At 52.5% G+C, this 15864-nt stretch overlaps 5 protein-coding genes across 5 annotated transcripts; 4 read left to right on the top strand and 1 right to left on the bottom strand.

The window, feature by feature from the left end:
* Window positions 1-1425: 1425 nt before the first annotated feature.
* Window positions 1426-3407, top strand: VFPPC_01822 (amidase family protein; the record flags this gene model as incomplete). Its single annotated transcript, XM_018281586.1, has 3 exons — window positions 1426-1733; window positions 1861-2288; window positions 2380-3407. The coding sequence occupies 3 exons, from the start codon at window positions 1426-1428 to the stop codon at window positions 3405-3407; spliced, it is 1764 nt and encodes a 587-aa protein (XP_018150367.1).
* A 1007-nt stretch (window positions 3408-4414) lies between these two features.
* VFPPC_13165 (glyoxalase/bleomycin resistance protein/dioxygenase) lies at window positions 4415-4807 on the top strand (the record flags this gene model as incomplete). The annotated part of the gene is made up of 1 exon (XM_018290942.1): window positions 4415-4807. One exon carries the CDS (start codon window positions 4415-4417, stop codon window positions 4805-4807), a length of 393 nt encoding a protein of 130 aa, XP_018150366.1.
* A 239-nt stretch (window positions 4808-5046) lies between these two features.
* VFPPC_01821 (betaine aldehyde dehydrogenase) lies at window positions 5047-6576 on the bottom strand (the record flags this gene model as incomplete). The annotated part of the gene is made up of 1 exon (XM_018281585.1): window positions 5047-6576. The coding sequence occupies one exon, from the start codon at window positions 6574-6576 to the stop codon at window positions 5047-5049; it is 1530 nt and encodes a 509-aa protein (XP_018150365.1).
* A 4145-nt stretch (window positions 6577-10721) lies between these two features.
* VFPPC_01819 (choline oxidase) lies at window positions 10722-12356 on the top strand (the record flags this gene model as incomplete). Its single annotated transcript, XM_018281584.1, has 1 exon — window positions 10722-12356. The coding sequence occupies one exon, from the start codon at window positions 10722-10724 to the stop codon at window positions 12354-12356; it is 1635 nt and encodes a 544-aa protein (XP_018150364.1).
* A 1048-nt stretch (window positions 12357-13404) lies between these two features.
* Window positions 13405-15849, top strand: VFPPC_01818 (hypothetical protein; the record flags this gene model as incomplete). Its single annotated transcript, XM_018281583.1, has 1 exon — window positions 13405-15849. One exon carries the CDS (start codon window positions 13405-13407, stop codon window positions 15847-15849), a length of 2445 nt encoding a protein of 814 aa, XP_018150363.1.
* Window positions 15850-15864: the final 15 nt, after the last annotated feature.

Below are 15864 nucleotides of genomic sequence, written 5' to 3'. Positions count from 1 at the left end.
CTTCAAGGACCACAAGTCTTTGGGCCACTGTCAATTCACAATGTGCGGGTGAAGCCTTCACCGCGTTTGATATATCATAGAAAAGAACAGCGACTGTTATGCTTGATGCATGGCATTTTTGACCGATTTAAGCATGAATGCTTCACATCTGACAAGGGCATGTCTCAATTACCCCCTGCCAAGTATGTTTTCTGCCTTGATCGGGGCATTGCCTCCAATCGTTGGCCAAACAAGCAACTGCTCCAGCATTCCAAACACGGGTCCGAGTCAAGAATATTATTTAGACATGTTGCAACGCGTTCGATTCTGGAGCCATCACAGTATTCTCCTATTTTCCTACGTGGAGACGAAAATCTCGGACATCTTCTCCACAGAAGCCTGCGCCTTCGGGAAAGGGTGCCGGCCGGTTGCTTGTCTCCTTGCTGGATGATGGATGGTCAACATGGTTCATCTGAGATGGCGAGCTCTTTCGGCGAGATGGGTCTCTGGGACTATCCCATGCAGGTCCATGATTCTTGCAGAAAAGTCAACCCTGAAGATGAGGGTCACCATTTCCGGTGGCTGGCTCCGTTGCTTGCGCCACATAACTGCTTGATTTGAACCTTTTTGCCCATGTCTGGCACGTCCACAGGCGAGGGAAATGGACCAGAAAGACTTCTGGTGTCTTTGAGCGTCGCAATGCCGGCTAAAAAGGAAGCACTAGTGCATGCTAATCCACCAAGAGCCATCATTGAATCCTTCCAGCTGCCCCATTAATGATCGTATCAATGGATGGATGTGGACAAGCGCAGCGGCACATCCTTCGCAGAGATAGTTGAGTCCACTTCGTCGACTGGAGCCGAACGTTGACCAGCTCATCACCCCTAACGTCAAGTAGCATCAGCAATCCGCGGTTTCCTGCAATATGCCATGTGGCTATCCTGGCGGTTCGATGCACAAACGGCCTCTTCCCATGCAGCCCGCGTCTTGGCATTCCAATATTTCGTCAGTCATGACTTGTGTATTGAACAGGGCTCCCTGTCTAAGACACGTTTTTCCGCCGAGAAACAGAATAGAACCAAAGAAAAAAAAAATAAGAGGATGCCACACGTTACTGTACAGTAGACCATAACCTTGCTAGTCTGTGGGAACGGCGCTGTCCGTGGCTTCGGTGCGCCGTGGCGTCCGAACTCCAAGTTCTGTGTCAATGTAAATAATAACTTCTCGTTGGCTCGCCCATTCCATCCGTCAAGTTTCATGCGCAGCCACCGGGAGCAGATCTATCTCCTCTGCCTGCACTCCGACTCCTTGATTCTTCAGCCTGTGACGGAGCACGGGCGCCACGATCTCTCGTTTCGGGGGATTTGCATCGCGCACGGATTGCTTTTGCTTTGTTTTGGGTCGAGTTGTCTGTGGGGTGTGAACGACGGATACAAATAATTCGAGATGCGATCGTCTTTGCTTTCGTTGTTGGCGGCGTCGGCGGCGGCTGCGGCTACCACTGCCAATACCACTGCAAATACCACTGGGAGACATGGAAGTGATGGTTTGTTCGAATTCACGCCCAATTTGATTCCGAAACTGGAGAATGCAGGCACGGATAAGCTGTTTCCCATGAAGAGGTGCGGCGGCCTCAAGCTGGAGGAGGCGACGATTGATGATATGAGGAAGGCCATGGAAAATGGGAGCTTGACGAGCGTCCAGCTTGTCACTTGCTACATGACGAGGACGTTCCAGACGCAGCAGTACATCAAGTAAGTCTATTTACAACGCACTATATCGATGACTCGGGCGTTCAAGTCGAAAGATTGGAAGAATCTCACGCCATTGTTCCCCCAATGTTTACAAAGTAGAACGCTGGCTGACTCAATTGAAACCCAGCTCCGTCATGCAAATCAACCCAGATGTGCTTGCCATTGCCGCACAGCGCGATCAGGAGCGCAAGCAAGGCAAACACTGCGGTCCTCTTCACGGAATCCCCTTCACCGTCAAGGACAATATCGGTACCAAGGATAACCTGGAGACGACGGCCGGTAGCTGGGCTTTGTTGGGTAGCCGCGTGCCCCGTGATGCTCACGTCGTTGCGAAGCTGCGTGCCGCTGGTGCCGTCTTGTTTGGAAAGGCTACGCTCAGTGAGTGGGCGGACATGCGAAGCAACAACTACTCCGAGGGATACTCTGGCCGTGGCGGACAGTGCAGAAGCGCGTACAACTTTACCGTGAACCCTGGAGGCAGTTCTTCTGGTAGCGGCGTTGGTGTCGGCGCCAACTGCATTGCTTTCTCGTTGGGAACTGAGACTGACGGAAGTGGTGAGTAACCTTTTTTTGCCCCTTAAATTCATATGGCGGCGAAGAAGTGTCATGATATCGAAACATGAGAACTCAATCTAACAATCAAAAGTCATCAACCCTGCCATGAGAAACTCCATCGTCGGCTTCAAGCCCACCGTTGGCCTCACCTCCCGCGCCGGCGTCATCCCTGAGACTGAACACCAAGACTCAGTCGGCACGTTTGGCCGCACCGTCCGCGACGCAGTCTACGCATTCGACGCCATCTACGGCATCGACTCGCGCGACAACTACACGGCCGCGCAAAAGGGCAAGACCCCTCAAGGTGGCTACGCCCAGTTCCTCACCAACAAGAAGGCCCTCAAGAACGCCACCTTTGGCATCCCCTGGAAGAGCTTCTGGGTGCACGCCGACCCCGAGCAGCAGGCCACGCTCACCTCCCTCGTCAAGCTCATCGAGAGCGCCGGCGCAACCATCATCAACAACACCGAGATCACCAACTACGAGACCATCGTCTCCCCCGACGGCTGGAACTGGGACTATGGCACCACGCGTGGCTTCCCCAACGAGTCGGAGTACACCTACGTCAAGGTCGACTTCTACAACAACATCAACAAGTATCTCTCTGAGCTGACAAACACCAACGTCCGCACCATCGACGACATCATCCAGTACAACTTTGACAATGACGGCTCCGAGGGCGGCAACCCCTGGCCCCAGGGCAACCCGGCGTGGTTCTCCGGCCAAGACGGCTTCCTGGCGTCCCAGGCGACAAAGGGCGAAAAGAACGAGACGTACTGGCAGGCTCTGAACTTTTGCCAGTCCACTTCCCGCGGTGGCATCAACGACGCCCTCACGTACAAGGGTAAAAAGCTCAGCGGACTCCTTGTTCCCCCTGATGTTGGCCAGAGCTACCAGACTTCCGCGCAGGCTGGATACCCAGTTATCACGCTACCGGCCGGCATTCACCCTGACTCGGGGATGGGGTACGGACTGGCTATTTTGCAGACGGCGTGGGCGGAGGAGGAGCTTGTTAGATGGGGTAGTGCTATTGAGGACTTGACCAGGGGGACCAAGTATGCTAGGACGCTGCCAAAGTGGAGGGGCTATCTGCAGAGGAACTTGCCTGTTCCTTTGTAATTGTGGCTGATGGGCTGTATGACTTTAAATTCTGTGTACATAGCCTGTGTTTATTCGTTGGAGTATTAGCTGTGGATATGTGAATATGTGCTTGGGAGGGTGTTTGCACAATAACTTGGTAATTACATAGACATAAGACATTTAATTGTACGAGTGGTTGGTCAAGTAAGGGGTATGTGATGCTGTGTCTTGTATATATCTCTTGTGTCCGTACGCCGGTGTTGAAACATGCTTTTTTGTAGGGGGGCAGTCTATGGGTATTTGCAAGCATGCGAGGACGTTTCCTTGCTAGTACAGTGTATACAAATAGTATGACACAGCTGGTATAAATTGTACCCTATTGTATAATGATACCGCTCCATCCAACTGTGTACGTATACCATGCGGTGTGGTCATCCCTGCAGTTGCTCTAATCAATGTGACTTCCTGCCGGAATTATTTAACAGCATAGTGTAACTACGACGCGTCCTCGATTCAAGCTATAATCGACACAGAAGTTTCTCATAAATCAAATAACTCAATCTAGATTACATGCGCCATGAGTAAATTGGCATGCTCTGCCCTCCAATAGGGTAGGCAGGGGCTCATCCTGACTCACTGCAATGCGTACTAAGAAGAGAAGATAAATGTCATGAGAAGCTTACCTTTTGGTTCCTTTGGGTGAAAGAATGCCATGTTTAAGGTGCGGGCATATGCGCCAAGGCACCTTACAAGCCCATCCGTTTGACGCTCAAACATCACTTCACGCTGCCAACCGAGATTATATCACACAACCATCACATACAAATCCAAGCAAACCCATTCAGTCCGTCTTTAACAACAATCAACACACTTTCTCGAACCTCACATTTCAATTCAACTCACTACGCACCAATACGTACACATGTACATTGCACTAGCTCCAGACGCTTATGTAACATCGCCAACCTCACCTCCCCTCACAACTCACATCCCCCTCCCCTCTCCCTCCTCATCCTCATAAATTCAAAGCAGACAAGTCAAACAAAATGACTCACATATGCCACGTAGCCCTCACCGTCCGCAACTACGACGAAGCAATAGCATTCTACACAAAAATCGGCTTCACCCTCGTCGAGGACACGCCCATCCCCGCACAGTCCAAGCGCTGGGTCACCATCGCGCCGCCCGGCGCACCCCCCGGCGCTACCACCATTGTCCTGCAGCAGGCCAACACGGAGGAGCAGCTCGCGTCGGTGGGCAACCAAGCCGGCGGGCGGGTGTTTTTGTTCCTGGAGACGCAGGACTTTGAGGGGGACTACAAGAGGATGAGTGAGGCGGGGGTGGAGTGGGTGAGGGAGCCGGTTGTGCAGGAGTATGGGAGGGTGGGTGTTTGGAAGGACTTGTATGGGAATCAGTGGGATTTGATTCAGAGGACGTAGGGTCTGATGTTGTTGGATGTTGGGTGTGGTGTGTTGGTTATGAGATTGGTGTGAGCGGGATGTATTGGAGTGTTTGTTTGGCATAAGAACTTATTTGTGACGAGGCTTCAAGTGTGAGGCGACTGGGAACATGGTTGTCATATCTTGAACAAATGTTCAAAAAGTACATGGTATACATATTTTAGCATCGCTAAACCAAAACCCAGCCTTCAACCTTCAATCGCACCGAGTAGACTAGACTACAACTTGGCAAACAAGCCCTTGCAAGCACCCTTACCCAACTGCACCAACGTGCTCTTGACTCTCATATACGCCTGGATACCCTCATGTCCATTCTCCAGTCCAATGCCGCTCATCTTCCATCCTCCCACGGGCATCTCCGCCGGCGACTCGCCCCATGTATTGATCCACGTAATACCAGCCTCCAACTGTCTCACCACGTCCTGCGCAAGACCAACATCACTCGACACAACACCCGCTGCGAGACCCATGGGTGTATCGTTTGCCCGTCGAACCACCTCTGCCATCCAGTCTTGCTGAGACTTGCCCGACACCTTGTATGGCAGGACGCACATTACGGGCCCAAAGATTTCCTCACGAGCCACTCGCATATTGTCTGTGCAGTTGGTGAAGATGACGGGGGGAACCCAGAAGCCGCCCGGTGTAGGCTTGTTCTTCTGGGCATCGGAAGCACCGTCGTAGAGGACCTTTGCGCGGTCGACCTCCTTGCCATGCTTGATGTACATGTTGATCTTGTCGCGTTGTGCTGCACTGACAACGGGGCCATAGTTGGTCTTTTCATCGCGGGGGAGACCCATGCGAATACCATCGCGGCATCGCTGCACGAGGGCCTTTTCGACGGCGGGGAGCAGGGTATCCGGGACGAAGACTCGCGTGCCGTTGGTGCAGACTTGGCCCGTGGAGAAGAAGTTTGCGGCCATGGCCACGTCGGCGGCTTCGTCGGCATCAGCATCGGGGAGAATAACGACGGGACTTTTTCCGCCGAGCTCCATGGTGACACTCTTCATGTTCTTGACAGCTTCGCTGGCTACCTTGCTGCCGGTGCTCACTTGGCCGGTGAAGCTCACCTTCGCAATGCCGGGATGAGCAACCAGAGGCGCACCGACAGCCGGGCCATCGCCGTAGACAACGTTGAATACACCAGCAGGTAGACCAGCCTCAATGTAAATCTGCGCCAAGGTGTTTGCATGCAGAGGCGTAACCTCGCTGGGCTTGTACACCATGCAGTTGCCAGCAGCCAGACAAGCCGCGGATTTCCACAGAGCAATCTGGATAGGATAGTTCCAGGCACCGATTCCAGCACAGACGCCTAGCGGTTCGTGCGTTGTGAGGATATACGCATCCTGGCGGAGGCGGGTATGCTGACCGGGGAGACCTCCAGCAATGAACTGGGCATAGTACTCGAGGACATCAGCGCCAGTGACGACATCGACGGTGGACGTCTCAGACCAAGCCTTGCCGGTATCGAGGGTCTCTGTGAGGGCGAGTTCATCGTTGCGCTCGCGCAATAGAGCAGCGGCGCGGAGGAGAATGGCTGCTCGCTTGGGAGCAGGAGTCTGGGACCATATGGGGAAGGCTGTTTGCGCGGCGGCTATGGCATCGTCAAGCTGGGTAGAAGTTGTGGTGTAGATGGTTGCGAGAGGCTCGCCAGTCGTCGGATCAATGGATTTGAATGTCGAAGAAGAAGAAGACGTCTGGGGTTGGGGTTTGCCCGAGTGGAAGGTGTGAATCTCCTTTGCGAATGTCATGATGATGGAGGAGGTTGGAGCTGTGGAAGCTGCTTGTCACTGGTGAGTTTGTTTGTGTGTGCGTGTGTCTGTCTCACAGAGCTTCACAAGGTGCAGAAGTCCAGCTCCTTTGCAAGTAGAATGCCCTTGCAATCTGTATCAAAAAAAGGTGATTATCAGTTGGAATCCTGAAGTGATAGAGATTGACGGCGGATTGGTCACAGAGTAGTTCGTAGTGATGATGAGGGTGTGATGAAGAGGCGAACGATACATGTACTTGAAGTGGGCAAACTTTAAAGTGGGCGGGATTCAATTGCAGCTTGAGCTTTCTTTCGGATGCCAATGAGAAGTTCGACCGGTGCCATCCATCAAATCCATCAAATCCATGCCGCCAGCCAAATTGAGCTCCAAGCTCCACGTTTCCGAGGTCCGCGAGTCGCCGCCACCAGAGACCAGCAGAGACTGTTCTGGCTCAATTTCACCTTCAATGCCAATCTCATCAATCTCCATCAATATTCGGTCACTCACTCCCACTCACACTTTCACGGCGTGGCCGACGGCAGCTGTTACGTTTTGGCATGCAACCACGATTTCCCCTCCATCTAGCTTCAGCCTTTTCTAGCAAAGCATCCAGCATCATTGGCAAGTGGCAGTGAACCCTTCACCAGCAACCAGTAAAACAGCCTCTAGTCCCATGGTGGCTCAATCTTTGGGCTTTTCACCAACCGAAGTAACTGGCCAACAGCTTGGGTGGCTGGCAGAGCTCAAGCTTTCTCGGGTTTCGTGCCCCTCGAATGTCATGAGACTGGACTGGATTCCGCCGAAACGAAAAGTGGTATGAGCAGTCCTTCAACAACTGCCAAATATTGAAGCCAAAAGCATTCCCATTCGGTTTTGGTTATCTCACCCGTGCCACTTTACGAAGTACCTTGCTACCCTGTCCTTGGAATCTTCGCTCTGGGAAAAATGTATTGACTCATGCACAAAGTAGCACACGACCAACCACCGCGCCAAATCCATCCTGGGAAGTTCGGCTGCATCTGGGGCATCTCATGTGGATCCTGTTACGAATTTTGCCCATATCCACGCACTAGGCGGTAAAGGGACTTGACCTGCTCGACTTCGAGTTTTCTATTCAGTCAAGTCTGATTCGCTTGCATCTTTTTTCTTTCCTTTCCATCGTTGCTAGTCTGACAGGTGGGGATGAGAGGACCACAACGACGTCATTCTCAGCAAGTGCGTGCTTGACTTAGCTTGACTTGTCTTGACTTGTCTGTCCATCTCAGCCGACAAATACCATTTATCAAATATACCAGAACAGTATGATATTCCATATCCACCCTGGCATATCTACCAAATTGTATTGTCTATACACCGAAAGTGCCAAACGCGGGGTATAACGAGCCCTATTTTGATAATGCTCGTAATAGTCAAGAAGCAATAAGACCACTGACCTCAGACCATGTGTTCGTTGCCTCTAATTGCAAACACCACGCCAAGACACTTTGACCTGATCTTTGGAGTAGCCATGCCGACCAGCATGACGCTTACCACGTAATCCTGGCCCTTTCAAGTTCCCATGTCACTAAGGTGGCCAAATGGCTCATTACCCTTGCAATACTCAATGCCATTTCGCCAGGGACCGCGGCATCCTTGAGTTTCGACGTCGGTGTAGTCCATCATCCCATCATCCCAAAATCTCCCAAGTTTGTCCCAGTGTTGAGGGCTCATACGCCATCATCGTAGTATATCATCACACATAGGATTTGTGAGCCTCTTCGTCCCTTATTCTTTCCCCGCGGGTACACTCTCCTCATGACGATAACTCCCCCAATCCCATCACACTGAGCATGGCGGCGCACTATCTGCACGTGTGTTCAGGATCTGAGATTTCATCTGGCCCACAATGCTGTTTTCTCACCAACCAGCAATTGTTGCCTTTCTCGGCGCCAGGACCCCAGAAGTCCGACAGAAGCCCCTCCTTGAGATGGAGACGAATGGAGGTCCAGATACCCAGGTACATGGTGCATGCTGATTTCTGTCGATCTGCACTGGAAGCGACGATGGCAGAAGACGAAATAAATCCTCGCCCATTCAGGACACATTTGTTGACCTGAATCATACCGCTCTTCGAAAGACGACTTAAGCCACCTGACTTACATGGAACTCAGTGCAGTTTCCTTCGCTAATTCATCCGTTCGCCGGGTTCCGATCCTTGGCAACTTCCGCTGCCATTGGTGGTCGATATTGATCAGTTGTCAGGCCCTACCACCACCCATCAATCTACCAAACCCTCGTTTGGTTATCTATTGACACTTCGTGCATATACACCGAATGCCGAGTCACTCGTCTTTCGGCATGAGACAAGTTGAGGTTTGGACAACTTGTCCATTGAAGTTACGTACGTGCTTCGAAGGCAGCACACTCGATTAGTTTGCCCTCGTCCTCCTTGGTGGCGCCGCCTCCCCCTCACATTGAGGACGTTGGTCAAAGAACAGCTTTACACTGGGGTTCTGTGCAGTGTTACAGTCAAGTTCCACAGACATGGTCTGTTTCAACCCATGCTCGGCACCTAGTGGAATTCTTACCTGCTGCCTCCACCACGCAGGGTGGTTGTAAGTTGGACTTTGCAGAGGCTTACTCGTTATCTTTTGTTGCAAATTATGGCACGCTATGAGCGTGGCGCAGGGGAATATGCCAGCAAATTCGCATTTCCTGATCACCACAAGAGGCTTTTTCGCATCCTGGGAATTGCTCTCAATTGCGAGAAATAGCCGTGAGGAGTAGGAGATTCGTTACGCTTGCCCATCCCCCAACCTCTTGAAGGGTCCATCCTAGTAAGCCAGTCCCTTGTCTCGTTCGGTTTGTGCTGTCCGGCCGCCATCCGTGCTCATGACCAGACATGGGCACACATGGGCACTTGATGAACCATCGTCAATTCATTGATCCTTCAGCTTTGCAGCGAATGCCATTGGTTCTCTATCACCCCGTGGCGATGAATGTACACCACTCCGTCATGCGCCATGTCTGCCGTACGCGAGATGCCAATATATGCACCAGCCCCTGCTGCAGCAACAACATGCCGTGTCCCGTCAACCTCCTGGAACAAACCAACTCGTTCTCTGTTTGCCACTCTGTGCTGTTCGAAAGCTGGAGCAGTTTTCTTTTCGGAATACACTGTCCAACGCCAAGCTACCGTTCCGTGTCCGACTTGTCAAATGTTCCCAAATGTCCAGCCCACAGCATGCGCAAGCGTTGTATCAGCCTTTTGTGGCTGTCCTTGAAGGCCCCATTCCGTCAAATGGATCTTGCCTAGTTCCATTCAAGTCCACTTTGATTTGAGGAAACAGCCTTGCAAGCCTCCTGCGTAGTTGTCCCCGCTCTCTGCTAAGTTACCCAGTCCGTCTCCACGTTGCGCGGCTGTTCAGCCCATGCTCAACTATCGTACGGTGTGCGTCACCAAACTTTGTCCATCCCACACAGTGTCTTGGACAGAACACACGGTCTTTTCGAGCCGCCTTGTCCGTGCAAGCCGTGGTTCTGAAGCTTCAATACTCACTGGAATCAGCATCTCTGTTGGTGGCAGCTGGGGCAGCCATCGACTAAACCCGCCTTCGGCGCCCCGAAATTTTGATAGTCTGCCATCTCACTGGTTCGATAGCTGGCGAACCTGCATTTCACCCCCCATATCGCCCATTCTGCACGAGTGGCTCGTATGCACCGGCCTTGGTGAAATGTTGGTGGCCATCGGGGTTCCACTGTCGTGCTTGACATGCGAAACAAGAGGTCTGGTCTGGTAAAAAAAAGTTGGTGCTGCGTCCAACACCCAAGGGTCCCGCCCCATCGCGTGATACATTGTACTGGAAGGAATGGCTTTCGACTTAACTTAAACATGCTTCGCCCACCCTCTTTTTGTTCTTGTGCTCTTCACCTCCATAATCCCGCCTTGTCACATATCTTATCCTTCTTACTCACTGGGTCGACTTGACACACCGCTCTGTGTGGCCATTGACGTAACTCCAATTGGTGCAGGACGTTGTCACTTACACCCATCCCTCCTCCCTCCACGTCCACCGCTCAGTCAGAACTCGTCTCTGTCTCTTCCAGAGCTCCAATTGAACCGAATTTGGTCGACAAGCTTGCTAATAAAACTGAACCAAGCCAAAATGACTACGCAGTATCTCCCCCTGGGCTCCGAGTCCTCGTATGACTACATCATTGTCGGTGGTGGCACGGCTGGCTGTGTCATTGCCTCTCGCCTCTCCAGCTATCTTCCTGAGCGCAAAGTGCTCTTGATCGAAGCTGGCCCTTCCGACTTCAACCTTAACAATGTTCTCGATCTCCGTCAATGGCTCACTTTGCTGGGCGGCGACCTCGACTACGATTACGGCACTGTTGAGCAACCCATGGGCAACTCATACATCCGCCACTCTCGCGCCAAGGTTCTCGGTGGTTGCTCTTCTCACAACACACTGATCTCTTTCCGGCCCTTCCGCCATGACATGGACCGCTGGGTTGAACAGGGCTGCAAAGGCTGGACCTTTGAAAACATGATGCGCCATGCTGATAACTTGCGCAACACGTTCCAACCCGTCCACGCCCGCCATCGCAACCAGCTTTGCAAGGATTGGGTCAAGGCTTGCTCCGATGCCTACAATATTCCAATCATCCCCGACTTCAACGAGGAGATTCGAACGAAGGGCCAGCTCACGCAAGGCGCTGGTTTCTTCTCCATTTCTTACAACCCAGACAACGGCTACCGTAGTAGCGCTTCCGTCGCTTACATTCACCCGATCCTCCGAGGTGAAGAGCGCCGCCCCAACTTGACCGTCCTCACCAAAGCCTGGGTCAATAAGATCGTTGTCGAGAATGACGTCGCCACCGGCGTGTATATTATTTCGAACGGCCAGAAATTGCTCCTAAAGCCTCGCAAGGAGATCATTCTTTCGGCTGGTGCCGTTGACACCCCGCGTCTCATGCTCCACTCCGGCTTGGGACCCCGCGCCCAACTGGAGAGCTTGGGTCTTGATGTTGTAAAGGACATTCCCGGCGTTGGAGAAAATTTGATTGATCATCCTGAGACTATCATCATGTGGGAGCTCAAGAAGCCCGTACCTCCCAACCAGACCACCATGGACTCAGACGCTGGAGTCTTTCTTCGCCGCGAGCCAACGAACGCGGCAGGTCATGATGGTGATGCTGCTGACATCATGATGCACTGCTATCAGATCCCGTTCTGCCTGAACACAGAGCGTTTGGGTTATCCCGTCATCCAGGATGGCTATGCATTCTGTATGACCCCCAACATTCCTCGTGCTCGCTCTCGTGGTCGAGTTTACCTCACCTCAGCCGACCCGGCTGTTAAGCCTGCGCTTGATTTCCGCTACTTCACTGACCCTGAGGGTTATGATGCCGCAACCCTAGTTGAAGGGATCAAAGCAGCCCGAAAGATCGCACAACAGAGCCCGTTCAAGGAATGGCTTAAGGAGGAGGTGGCACCTGGCCCCAAGGTCCAGACTGATGAGGAAATTAGCGAGTATGCTCGCCGTGTCGCTCATACTGTCTACCACCCTGCTGGTACAACCAAGATGGGTGATGTTACCAAGGACAAGCTTGCCGTGGTTGACCCAGAGCTAAAGGTCCGTGGCATCAAGAACCTGCGCATTGCTGACGCGGGTATTTTCCCTGAAATGCCGACCATCAACCCCATGATTACTGTTCTGTCCATTGGTGAGCGTGCTGCTGAGATGATCGCCGCCGGGGAAGGATGGAAGGCCGATAACAAGCCCGCAAGGTTGTAAGCCTCGCTGGGAGTTTTGCGTGTGTGCGTGGCCATCGAGGGGTGAATTTGAGGAAAGATGGCGCGATAAGAGCCGCCTGACGTGTTGAATGTGATAATGACAAGGTTTATGCTCCGTTGTGTGGGGTGCGCAAAGTTTTGGTTTTCTGTTCTACTGTTGGACCCGCCGGCGTTGTGCGATGATGATATCCGAAGCTCAAAACGAATTGTATGTATAGCAGGACTGCTTTTAGGACCCTAAATCAGACAGTCTTTTCTTCCTTATTTAACCCCTGCACCGAACCCGCTTGTAAATGTGAAATGTCACTTCCTTTTCGGATATGTGTTGTAAAGTGTAGGCTGTTGTGACGGCTCACCTTGGCTTTTACCACTTCAACCTTACCCAGCATCTCATCGTGAATATATCGAGAAGGCAGACTTGCGCCAGCGGGACATCCATATGCGTTCTAGAAGGAATGCCGCGTCCTGATTGCTCACGATCAAACTTACCAAAGAACAGGGTCCAAATGCGGCGTAAATGCGAATCACATTTGCATGCCCAGACCGACCGACTGCAACATGGCAATCCGAAACCCGCGTATCTAGCAGTACATTCCATGGGGCGGGAAACAGGCCCGGTATTTCGGGACGGTGCAAGGGAGGCGGGGTCGAACTTGCGGAATCAAGGCCCGAAGAAACGCAACTATTTGGGCCCGTTTTGCCTAAACAACATGCTGCGATGCTCCCCGGCGTATCTCATTGGCCAGCGACTTATTTCATGGATGGAGGCGGCGGTGCGAAACGGTCGAAATGCCCTTGGAACATTTGCTCGATAAGAATAATTGGAGAGCCCAATAAATAATGTTTCCTCCTTCAAAACTCAAGACTCTGACAGTAAAACACAAGGTGAACCCTACTCGCACATTTCCCTCAGACTTTCAGCGCAAGGCCCGGCAAGATTGGAGCTGGAATTGCCAGAAGGTCAACACCCGTTGTATATTACCCGGGTTCGGAGACAGCGGTGGGAGGAAGCAACAGGTTCAACGACCCGGTTGAACTTTTACCTGGCAATGGCGACCTCATCACTAATAGTTCCGTCTTCTCAGCCGCAAGCTGATCTGGACAATGGAAGCATGCCTAGTTTATCGGTCAGCATAAGCCTTGGACAGACTGCGAAGTCTGCAAGTTTGGGAACAAAGCGGCGAAGGAGAAGCAGTGAGACGTCGGCCAACAGTAGCGATGGCCACGCAAAGATAGGTAGTGGCAGACGACGAGGAGGAGGACGAAGGAGAAAGGGCCGGAAAAAACCAAACGGACTGGAGCTGAGGGATGCTTCTGCTGGGTTGGATAATGTGGCCATCACCAGCCATGAGAGCAGTTCATCGGAGACGGACCAATTGGCGGCCGTGGCAATCCGTGGAGGCAGGAGCGACGGTGCTGGCGCAGCACCTGCCAGTGTGGCCACTTCCAAGTTGAAAAGCAGGTCAAGGCAAGCGCGAGTGCAAGTGCAACAAGTGCGGCACCAACAAGAAGGTGAAAATAGCCACGATTTTCACCACCATCGACACACCCACAGCCAACTTCACCTTCATGACCGGCCCTTTAGCAGATCTCACACCAGATCTCAAAGCCAGCCATACAACACCGATGGAAGCAACAAACCAACTGCTGATGAACTAGACCACCCTTTACAGAAGACCCCTCCAACCTCATCGTGCATCTCGCCAGGCACTGACCGACCCGCCAAGTCGGCTTCTTCTACATCGACCACGTCTTTGGAGAGTATGGAGCCCCCAGTGCTGTCGCTCTGGGGGCCTGATCCTATCCCCCTGCCCCAAAGATTTGCCAAGATCAAGAAGGGGTTAATCGCGGGACATGAGGCCGAGCTAGAAGCTTCCTGGGGTCGACTTATTGTTGCTCTTCGCAGTGAAGTCGATCATATCGAGGGCCTCGGCGCTCACCTAATTCCGTCGGTTGAGTTCAATGATCTCAAAGACCCTGCGCAAACAGCACGTTTTGGCCGCGACCTGCGCCGCTATGGTGTTGGCGTCGTTCGCAAAGTTATTCCTCGCCAAGAAGTTGACTCTGCAGTTCGGGACACAGTGCGATACTTGGATGGTCGAAGAAGAGGATATGGTGGTGGACAAACCGAACCCGAACCCACCACTGGTAACCAAGAACACAGAACGTCTCTTTTGCCGCATTTCCGGGCACCTGTGCAAGATCCAACTTGCTTTGACTGCTTTTGGACACCGGCACAAGTGCGCTGCCGAGCCCATGGTAATGTTCTACATGCCCAGAGATTCATGATGAGTTTGTGGGAGGCGCAGGAAGACGGCCGCCTTGAGACTCGCCTCCCTATTACATATGTTGATCGACTACGTGTTCATGGAGGAGGCTTCGACGCCAGCACAAGCGGTACTGGAACTCCAAAACTACCGAATACAACGTCATCCACCCCAGGTTTGAATTTCGCCTGGCCTCGCTCACAGCCATCACCTCGAGAACCTCAACAACAATTGCAGTCGCAGCTCCTCGCATCACAATCTGCAGATGATTGGATAACAGCCCTTCAGTCAGCAGCGGGAATCATCGCGCAAGTGGATAATGGTTCTCTGGAAAGATGGGAGCCTGACGGTTATGGACGCAGTCAAACTTATGACAAAGTGTTTCATGGCCGATGGGAGGACTACGAACCTTGGGAGTGTACCGGACGTGCTTCTTCAACAATGGATTTATATAACGGATATGGTGCTTGTACCATATTTAGAATGTTTCAGGGACTTCTAGCACTCTCTACAATCGAGCCAGGGATGCTGCGACTTCTACCGTCACCGAAACTTGCAACTGCCTATTACCTTCTCCGACCTTTTTTTGCCGCGAAAACCCCGGCGCCAGAAAGAAGATCTGGAGCGGAATGGGACGCCTATCTTGACGCCAGCAACTGGGAGCTTCAGCATGAACCAGACACAACGATCCACGGTGCTGTGCCAGGTCATGCGCAACGCCTCACGGAGCGATGGCATCCTCATCTTTACCTACGAAGCAGCCTTGTTACCCTGCCAACCCTACAACCAGGCGACTACATATTCTGGCATCCCGACCTTCCATATCACATATCCAGTAACAGTGGCCAGGGCTTGCATACTCCCAGTACCCCCGGAGCAGACGATATTAGCATGCTTGTTTATATCCCCGCAGCTCCCCTCACGCAAACGAACGCTTTGTATCTTGCACGCCAAAGGAAAGCATTTCAGCGAGGACAGCCGGGTCCGGACTTCGACTCGTCTGGGAGAGGAACTGTAGCCGAGGACACAAACGTCATGCCTGGTGAGAAGGAAATTGCGGAGTTGGGCGGTGCGTCAGCTCTACGAGCAATGGGGCTCCAACCATGGCTACCAGATGATGAGGAGGACACTCCGGAAGCTCGAAAGAACCTTGTTTCAAAGGCTGCGGCCCCTTCGGCAGAAAACGAGGTCGTCCGGATCGCCAACCTTATTCTATTCCCTGATTGAGAGAGATATTATGCA

The sequence above is a fragment of the Pochonia chlamydosporia genome, chromosome 1 (genome assembly GCF_001653235.2).
Source record: "Pochonia chlamydosporia 170 chromosome 1, whole genome shotgun sequence".
Lineage (NCBI taxonomy): Eukaryota > Fungi > Ascomycota > Sordariomycetes > Hypocreales > Clavicipitaceae > Pochonia > Pochonia chlamydosporia.
The sequence above is the reverse complement of the archived record's forward strand: the minus strand, read 5'-3'. Positions and strand labels throughout refer to the sequence as shown.